Here is a 10003-nt window from a genome sequence, read left to right on the forward strand (position 1 = left end):
TATAAATTAAAAACAAATAAAATTATTTAAATATAATTATAAATTAATTAAATTGTTTACTTTTTAACTGATCACCTCTTGGTTCTATATACTTTTCCTATTTAAAATTTATTAAATATTATCTATTTACTTTTGGTAAATTAAGCAAAATTTCAAAGTCACCGTACCATTCACCATAAAACTAATCTCGCTGAGTAACTAACAAAAATTTAATCATTATGCTTGACCATATACATGCCGTAGAACAAAAACAAATCAAATGAAAGAAAATCAGCTCACGAGAAACACATGGTAGTAAACAAATCCATATTATTACTTTATGTTAACACAATAATTATAGCGAGTGTCGTTCACGCGCACACCAACGCAAAGCCTGAGTTTGAAGATAACAATTATATATGTGAGGAACTCAACTCATGAAGCTAATAAGCATGGCTACGTCAAGATCTTTGAATATGAGAGTAGCAGTGTTGTTGATTATGGTTTTGAGTGTTTGTGGCTCAGAATTTTCAAGAAAGAAGAGGAAGACACTGGAAGAAATCAAGAAAATAAATGGCAATGGCCCATACGTTGGTCTAATCACAGTGTATGCACCAGAAGAGACTGCTTTCTTTGCCACTGGAGCCTTTCAATCAGATCCAAAACACCCATTTGTTGATCTTGCTGGACGTAGATTCAGAGTCGGAAAAATCCATAACAAGAAAGTTATCTACGTTAGATGTGGCGTTGGACTGGTAAATATTCATATCACTTTACTCATATTAAAAATAAATATAATATTATGCCAGCTTATATTGTTACATTTACGTTAATACTCAAAAATACTTGATAAAAAAAACTAATAAAAAACAGTTAAAATTTATTTATTTTTCTTTAGTAATATAAATGTGTACTATTCTAGCTATGTGATAATTGATAACTCACATATCATTTATTATGAAATAAGACTTGTATTCCACATAAATTGGATTTATATATCAGTCAACGCTAGATAGTTGAAATAGTATTACATGTAACAATGGCCAAATAAATATAAGTGAAAAGAAATATGTTTTGACTAATAATTGTTAAGAGTTTAATTTTTATATATTTAATTATTTTATACCTCCCTGTAACTTTAATAAAATTTTAATAAGTCTCTACTAATTTTTGTTATTATAAAAAAGAAATAAATATTCATTTACGTATTTGAATTTAGGATGAAATATTATAAAAAATATTACTTTTTAACAACTATTATAGAATTTAGTTGATTTTTTTTAATGTACAAAAACTTAACCAAAAGTTTTTAAACTGTATAAATTTAATTGAAAATTTCATAAAGAAAAAATATAAAAATCTACATAATAATCAACCACTATAGGTCAAACAGAACATACACAAGCTAAGATAGACTAATGCAATCTCAATAATAATAATGTTTCATTTGGTTACTTTTGAGTTTTTGTAGCAAGATGTATTTTTGTTTTCTTTTTCTTGCTCATAAAAATAATGTGGTTGTTTATGGATTATTCTACTTAGGTGAATGCAGCAGCAGCCACACAGAATATGGTTGACATGTTTGAGATAAGTGGAATTGTCCATTTTGGCATTGCAGGAAATGCTAATAGCTCTATGTCCATTGGTGATGTCACTATCCCAACACAATTTGCCGACACTGGCCTATGGGATTGGCTGGTACAAACTCTCTTTTTTACAAAATAAATCATGTCCCCATTTTAATTACTTCATTTGACCAATAAATAATTGCTACAATTATTTGTGGAGGAACAGAACCCCAATGGGACAGTTGATCCTAGTGACTTTGGAAAGTTGGATATTGGGAACTTCAATGTGCCAAGAGGAGAAGGGCAAAATTTGTTGGGGCATGTTGGATATAGCACTGAACAATTTTACTCAGAATCTGGGGACCCAAACACACCCCAACGTGTCATTTGGGTCAATACCACTCGCCAATGGCTAAACCTTGCTGCAAATTTGGAGGTCAGGCAAATAATATCCATATTTTTTCTATAATTATGCCACTTATGAAATGTGTCAAAACTTTCCACTATAGTCCAATTAAGGAAGTGAATCTATATGATTTTTGAGATTGTAGATGATAGGACTAAATATTTTTTAATTAATTAGTTATTTGTATAGAATACATATTAAAATATATTAAAAATTAGTTAAAAATTATATATATAATGATTGATTTGGTGTATTACTAAAAAAAAATTAGTTTTAACGATTATTTATTTTATTTTTAGCGGCAATTAAGCATTAGTTGACTTATACTTTGTAAAAGGTTTTAGTGACATTATCGGTAAAGACATTCTTAATAACTACAAAAGTATATAATTGTCATTATAACATGTAATAATAATGATAAATATATTATCACAAAAATATAAATTAAATAAGATATAAAATGAAGACTAAAAATTTGTCTCTAAAATTAATTTTTATTATAGTAGTAATCGATTTTTTTATGTACACATAATATTTTTAATATAGTAATATATACGTATGGTTTTGTTAATAAGTATATTAAAGATATTAGTTAAGGTTACTTATTTATTTTTTTCTAATTTTTACATACTTTTTTTGTACAATAAATATTTTAAAATTTTAATTTTTTTTATATTTTAATACAATATTTCTGTATTTAACATTTTGACGAGAGCCTCTAGAATAATTATTGGCTAAATCCATATTTATCTAATCAGATGCACATGTATGTTTTGTTTGTTTTTTTTTTAGACTATCAGTATAATAGTATATACAGTATAAATTTATTTTTCTCTTGCTAATTAATTACTTTGATTACTCTCATTTGAATTTTAGGGCATAAGACTAGAACGGTGTGTGAATTCCAGCTTCTGCCTTTCAGAGCAACCCAAGTTAGTGACTGGTCTTAGGGGTGCAACAGCCAACACTTTTATTGACAATGCAGCTTACAGGGACTTTCTCTTCCAAACATTTCATGTTTCCTCTCTAGATATGGAGAGCTCAGCAATAGTCATGGTATATATTTTCCCTCATTTTCTAGTAGTAATTTTGAATTTACTTTCTTATATCAAAATTTCACATAATATATTGGGTGCTTTAATTATTGGAGTATCATAAATAACCTTTGTGGCTTTGTGTGTAAAACTACATATTCAACTCATCCACAAAAATTTAAGCCAAAGCTTACACATGTGTAAATATTTACTATAAATTAGAAATTATAAAATTTATTATGAAATATAATTTAACTGATAATTAACAAGATTTACATATAATTTTTACAAGACATAGTTTTTTTTTTCTTTTTCCGCGGTATTTGATAACTGAACTTTGTTTAAAGGTTTATTGGCTAACGAATTACTGTTAATAAAAAATACATTTGAACTCGAGACTTAAGCGGACTAGGAGCTAACCACTTAAGTACTTAATACAAGATGACATCGTTAGATACAAATGATTACCGTTTCAAAATTTTAATAAGTAGTTAAAGTCTCACATTGATTAATTAATAATGCTAATGGTAATGCATGGGTTTTCGCAGACTAGTTTGTCAAATAGTTTTCCAGTGCTGGTGATTAGAGGGCTATCAGATTTAGCAGGTGAACAGAAAGGAGATAATCACATTCAAATATTTGGGCCTCTTGCAGCATCTAATACTGCCAGAGTTGTTATTGAATTCTTGAAAACATTACCAAATCCTCACTATGCTCTGCTTTAATTAAGCTACTACTGCTTATTATTTTGATTTCTCAATCAATTAAGGGTTTGTTTACTGTGTTCATGTTCAATGAAATTGAAACAACCCTTCATGCCATTCTTGTGGTAAAAAGCAAAAGTTAATGTATTGTGTAACTTGTAATATCATTTTATTTTATTTTAGTTTTAATTGATGATATAAGAATTGAGTAGTTCTAACTTTCAACAACTTCCACGATCCTGTTAATATTATGTCCTTCAGATGAAGCATCTTCTTTCATGAATGCTTGACACTTGAATTCTATTCGTTGTGCTTAATCACTGATTGGTCTAACTACTATTACATTATTAAATATCTACGAGAATAAAAATAATAAAATGCTAATTACTATACATTATTCTGAAGATGTTCTATTTTTTCAAGTTTTAAAAATAATAAAATTATATAATTTAAATAGGAATTTTTTATTTAAATAAATTAAAAAATATTTTATTTACTGAAATAAATAATTTTTAAAATTATTATGAAAATACGTACTTACGTAGCATTGCTATGTCGTTTACATTGTAAACGAGATGGTGATGGCTACGGTACGATGATAAATTAATACGTACCGATACGTTTAAGATATGGACAAATAACAATAAGCCATGTGGAATTTATTTTCCACGTCAGCATTTAATTTTTTCTTTTTTAAATATATAGTATATCACTGCTTTTACTAAAACACCCTTTTAATTAAATAAAAATAAAAAATATTTATTTATTTAATTTTATAAAAAGACTTAAACATCCTTTCTTTATTTGATGAGACAAAAATATACTTTTAAATTAATCAAATTTTAAAATTAAAAAATTAAACAAAACAAAAATATATCTAAAAAAAATTGTTTTTGAAATCTAGGTTTCAGAAATCCTTTTCATCTTGTCAAGTTCTTCCAATAAAAAATTGTTTCTGGGTTTCAAAATTCTTCTTCATCTTCTCAAGTTCTTCCCTCCCCTTCGTATCTCTCTCTCTCTCCCCCTGGAGCTCGGTCTCTCTCATCTCTCTCACCGTGGCATCGCCGTTGCTCTCTGTCTCGTCATCGTCTTGCACATAGTCGCGCGCGCGCCTTCGTTGCGCTCTTCGTCGCCGGCGGCAGAAGCAGCAGGTTCAGGGGCTCGTCGTCTTCTTGCTTCGAGTGTCGCCGTCAGCCTCCTTCGCGCAATCAGAAGCTGCTTCATGATTTGGTGAGTTCTAACAAAGGTAGGATTTTATTGTTCCAAGTTAGTTGAAACTTGAAACCGTGACGCTGATGTTTTCTTCCCTTTTCATCGCCACAAAGAATCCTTATATTCTGGCTCACCCACTTCGCTAGATCACACTGTCATTTGATGATTCCATCAATATCATTGTTTATTTAGTTGTTAATCAACCACTTTATTAATGTAAAATAAATTGAAATTCTAGGTTTGGGTAAATTGGGGACAGAGACGCCAGTTCATTCCCCAGAACAAGCTAGGTAACTTAATTGATAATTTTTTACAATAGATCAGTTGTTCATTCCTTCTTTGAATTGTCCAGTTATATTTAGGTCTTCCTAGTTTGTTATTAGTGCAACAATTGTCAGTGATTTGACTTTTAGGTTGGACACTACCTGATTTTGTTACAAAGTAGAAATTTGCTTCGATTCACACTTTCACTGTATCAACTGGTCTATTCACTCACATACAGCTCATAACAAGCATGCCAGTAGCATTTGTCATAGTATACGTAATCTGTAGCTAATTAAAATGCAGATTTGATTATTTGGGAAGTCTTTTCTTGAACAAATTTTACAAAAATATATTCCTGTTGTTAATTTTGTCAATTCTTGCTTGTTTAATTGAAGCTATAGTGTTTGCTTTAATTCTGAGGTTAGAGAATAAATTACTACTATGATATGGAAAAGTTGAAGCAATGATATTTTCAATTCTTCACAGCCTTGGTATGATGATAATTTGATATTCCTCATCCCAGCCTTGGGAAGAGCTTAATTTGCTCATGCAAGTGGATCTTGCCTCTGCTCTGTCTTTCCTAGTCGTTTTATCATTGTAAGTGTTTTTCGTGGCTTTTATAAGGACTTAGTTTGATGACAACATTCAATGTGTTTTGTTTCTCTTTAAGGAATAATGAGAATAGATCTTTCTTACTGTCTTGCTATAGAATTATTTAGTTTGATGACAACGTTCAATGTCTTAGCTCTTTTATTTTTCATATCCATTAAAATGATGTTGGATTAAGCTTTAGTTGATTTTTAAGTGCAAATTATTGAGACTTTTTGGTAGAGATTAGCAACAATTTAGATAATTTAGCAACAATTTTTCAAATAATGATAATTTAGAATTTAAATGAAATAATATAGATATTATTTAATCATTATTCATTGCATATGTTTTAGATAGCAAAAACACTCGAATGAAAAAAGGAAATACTTGTTATTTAAGGACTGTAAAATTGATGAGCAAACCAGAGAGTTTTAAGGAACTAAGACAGCGATGAAAGAAGGAAATACTTGTTATTTAATTCTTTGTTGATTGTCATTATGAATCTTATATTTGGTTTAATATTTTTTCAATGGCATAGAACTAATTTTATTTTTTGTGCCTTAAAATACTAGTGAAGTCACTATCATAGTACTAAATATGCTTCAGGGATTTAGCCAATTTTAAGGGCTAGGTTATTGTCCTCGTCTATGTTTCACTTATTTTTTATTTTTATTTTTATTGTTATTTTTATTTTTATTTTTATTTCATGACTTCATAATAATAATAATAATAATAATAATAATAATAATAATAATAATAATAATAATAATAATAATAATAATAATATATTTCTAAATTTTGCATTTCTTCTCACTCATCTTCTTATGTAGTTAATGTCTTTGTTTCCCTGTTTCTGTGTTTTCACTCACTCACTTCACTTTCACACACACTCTCCTCTCTGCTGCTTCTGTCACAGTTTTTTAATTTTGCTCCATGAAACCGTTGTAACACTAAGCTTGCTCTTCTTCATACAGTCACTCAAACCCTGTCTTGTGGCCCTTTTCAGGTTTGATCCTCAATCTTTATTTTATTTTGTTTTCAGTATCTCGGGTGTGTGTTAATTGACCAAAGTTTGTAACTTTCTCTGTGATTCTCTGAGCTATTATGTTTTCTCTGAGTGGCATTTTATGCTGTTTGCTTTAATTTTGGAACTGGGTTTTGTTAAATGCGAGAACTCTGAGCGAAGGGAACGCTTCTGTTAGCTCTAATGAAGTTAAACCATTTTCTAAGTGCCTGAATGAAGTGGAAAAGATTATTTCTTATGCTCCTGAGTCAAAAGGAGATGGAAACATCAATGGGAACTATCTGGATTCTCTTTTGGAAGATTTCAGGACCAGAGTCAATATTAGTTGCTCGAATGGTGATATATGTCCCAAAACGACAATGTTTTCTTTGTTATGCCTTGTCTCAGATTGTTCAATATTTTTTTGTTTCTAACAGATATGCGGCCGAGGGAGATCCTGCTGGTCATGAGTGGGTACCTGCCCTCTGTGATGTCTCAATCAGACCTGGTTGGTTTTGGCATCTTTCAGAACTTCCAAAGTCTGCAATCAATCTGCTTGAAATATACTATAAGTCGGTTGGTTGAAATTGTCACTTGCTACTCAATGTGCCTCCAAACTCGTCGGGTCTCATACTTGGGGATCTACATGGATCCAGTTACCATTTGGAGCAGCATATATGATGATACATTATTAACAAGCCATTTCAATGCCACTTAAGTTATTCATATTATCACACAAGACAACTCTCATACTGCTATTTCAACAACTACAATGTAAACTTGCTGGATTTAAGGCGCTGTTCATTTTCTAATTGGTACATATGATCTGGTAAGATAACTTTTTTTTTAAGTTTAATTGGAAATTTAATTAAATGAGATGGTGCGAGGTGTGATCGTGGTAGAGATTAACAAACAAGAATAATGGTAAGATAACTTTTCTTTCTCCATTTTTTATGGTATAGGATCTTGAATCATAGACTTTTTCTTCAATTTCTTTTGTCGTTTTTCTGATCACTGCTTGAATCTCAAGTATTGCTACGCGACCCAATTTATTTGGGTACTTCAAATTTCTGACCTTTTTCAACTGGGGATGCTTAGTTTAACTCTGAGATTGATGAATCAATGTTTCTGAGAAGTGCCTTTTTATTAATTTACTATTAATAATATACATATCTATTTACGTTTTTTTTATCTATCTTAATGTTTCAGAAAGTTACACTTACACATCACAGGTTGCAGGTAGTAATTTTTTCTGTTATTGAATACATGCAATGCATTATAATCCTCTTGTTCGTTTTAACTTCTAACTATGAATTGATGCAAAGCATTATAATATATTGTGAACTTAGTAATTTACTACTCTGAATTTTCCATGTCAATCTTAATTTTTGCCTTAGTTGTGAATTCTCTGCCGAAAAATTCGAAACAACAGCAGGTCATAAGGAATCCTCCGTTTTTGACATGTGCAGTGTTAATCAAGATCATTCTAATGCGTTGAAGCTTGAACTTGGATTGTCTAGTCCTGTGGTTTCTTCAGAAGTTGGGATTAGCCAACCCAAGGAGGAACATGAGGTGGATGAATTGAGTGATGCTGATTGGAGTAATCTCACAGAAGTGCAATTGGAAGAACTTGAGCAATTTGGACACCATTTTTAAGAGTGCAATAAAAAACATTGTTGCAAGTGGCTACACCGAAGAAGTTGCTAAAAATCCATCTTAAGGTCTGGCATCTGTTATGGATGTAAAGATATCATATCGAATATAGTTGATAATACGTTATGAATCATGCAGATTTGTTTGATGTATACATTAATTTGTTTTCATTGTCAATGTTGATCATAGAGGTAAGTAACACTCTTGTAATATTTTCCAAGCCATAATTTTGGAATTAAAGTCAGCAAGCAAAATACTCCATTTTTCTTTTTGTAAACAAAAATCACAATTTTATATTTTACACACCAGACACCACCAAACAACAGTACATATGAATTGAGACTGCAAAAGGAATTTTCATAGTCTTCATAATTTGTTTTAAATACTGATATTATATGCTAAAAAGTACTAGACAAGAGGAATAAGAGATTAATTTTCATAGTATTTCATTTTTTTTCTTTTTTAAATATTTTATCTTACCTCTTCAAAGGGAACCATATGCAGTATCTAGTAGTAACAATTCTGCCTGGTGTAAGATAAACCATACTTCATTGTTCATTTGTTCTCATAGGTTGCACTAATTCTCAAGTCTAAAAAATTATAAGATTTTAATATAGAAAAAAGGGATAGAATTATAGAAAACTTTAATTCATGGCACCAATGATACACAAGAAGCTGATTCCACCACCTGCCAATGCAATTTTACACTAACAAAGGGTAAATTTCAACTGATAACATCTCCTTTATAGCTAAAGAAATTTCTAACATGGGATGTATGGCTTATTTATTTATATGTCTGTTCTCTTATTTCTTTATTGATGTTTTAGCAATGCCTTAACATTTTCAAAAAGCAAAGATCAGTCTTACATTTAACTGATTTAAGTTCTATTTTCATCCAAGGCCAACTGCAATTTTACTCAATATATGGTTAAATTTTCTGAATCATCTCTTATTTATGCAGCAAATCAAAATTGGATTCAAGTTTGGATAATTAAATGTTCCCTTCACCTTTTTTTTTTCCTACATTCTGAAATTATGAGCAGTCTATGTGTTCAAAAATGAATGCAAATGGAGATGTTAAAGGTTAAGATATGAATTTACAGTTCTATAACACATCCCTCTGCAAAACCAGAATCACTGTGAAAATTGAAGTTCGTGACACTCAATCATGGAATGTCTCTAGCTTGTGTTACTATTTATAATGACATGGAATGTCTCTTCTTTTCACTTCTAATATAAGAAAACTGTGAGTTCATAACAGAGTTACAATTGTAGTTTCAACCGCCATTCAAAATTCTAATTTAAATGAAACGAATCATCAACTTCAGTGAATTTCTTCAAAACAATGTTGAACTTAATTTTGAATTGCTGCATAAAGATATAAAAGATGATTCAGATTCAATAAAGCCAATAAAAAATAAATTAGTCAACAAATGAGATGCAATAACTTTCTTTCATTCATGTGCTATTTTTACACTTTCAAAGGAATGATACAAGGAAGAGACCAAAATGGACAATCTTCAAAATGAAAAGAAAAAGTCTTCTGTACAAAATTTGTCTCAACTAATCTATGTCAGTCTCTATGATGT

General features: G+C 30.0%; 1 protein-coding gene across 1 annotated transcript; it reads left to right on the plus strand.

Annotated features, from left to right (window-relative positions):
- The first annotated feature begins 376 nt into the window (after positions 1-376).
- LOC130950887 (bark storage protein A-like) lies at positions 377-3869 on the plus strand. Its single transcript, XM_057879486.1, has 5 exons — positions 377-734; positions 1522-1677; positions 1774-1983; positions 2830-3009; positions 3536-3869. The coding sequence occupies exons 1-5, from the start codon at positions 417-419 to the stop codon at positions 3710-3712; spliced, it is 1041 nt and encodes a 346-aa protein (XP_057735469.1). The 5' UTR covers positions 377-416; the 3' UTR covers positions 3713-3869.
- Positions 3870-10003: the final 6134 nt, after the last annotated feature.

The sequence above is a fragment of the Arachis stenosperma genome, chromosome 9, assembly GCF_014773155.1.
Source record: "Arachis stenosperma cultivar V10309 chromosome 9, arast.V10309.gnm1.PFL2, whole genome shotgun sequence".
In the NCBI taxonomy this organism is placed as follows: Eukaryota; Viridiplantae; Streptophyta; class Magnoliopsida; order Fabales; family Fabaceae; genus Arachis; species Arachis stenosperma.

Excerpts from the sequence above, each read along its gene's own strand:
- LOC130950887 (XM_057879486.1), top strand. The coding sequence starts at position 417 with ATGAAGCTAATAAGCATGGCTACGTCAAGATCTTTGAATATGAGAGTA. Across the intron at positions 735-1,521 it reads TTAGATGTGGCGTTGGACTG|GTGAATGCAGCAGCAGCCAC; the intron begins GTAAATATTCAT and ends TATTCTACTTAG. Across the intron at positions 1,984-2,829 it reads ACCTTGCTGCAAATTTGGAG|GGCATAAGACTAGAACGGTG; the intron begins GTCAGGCAAATA and ends TTTGAATTTTAG.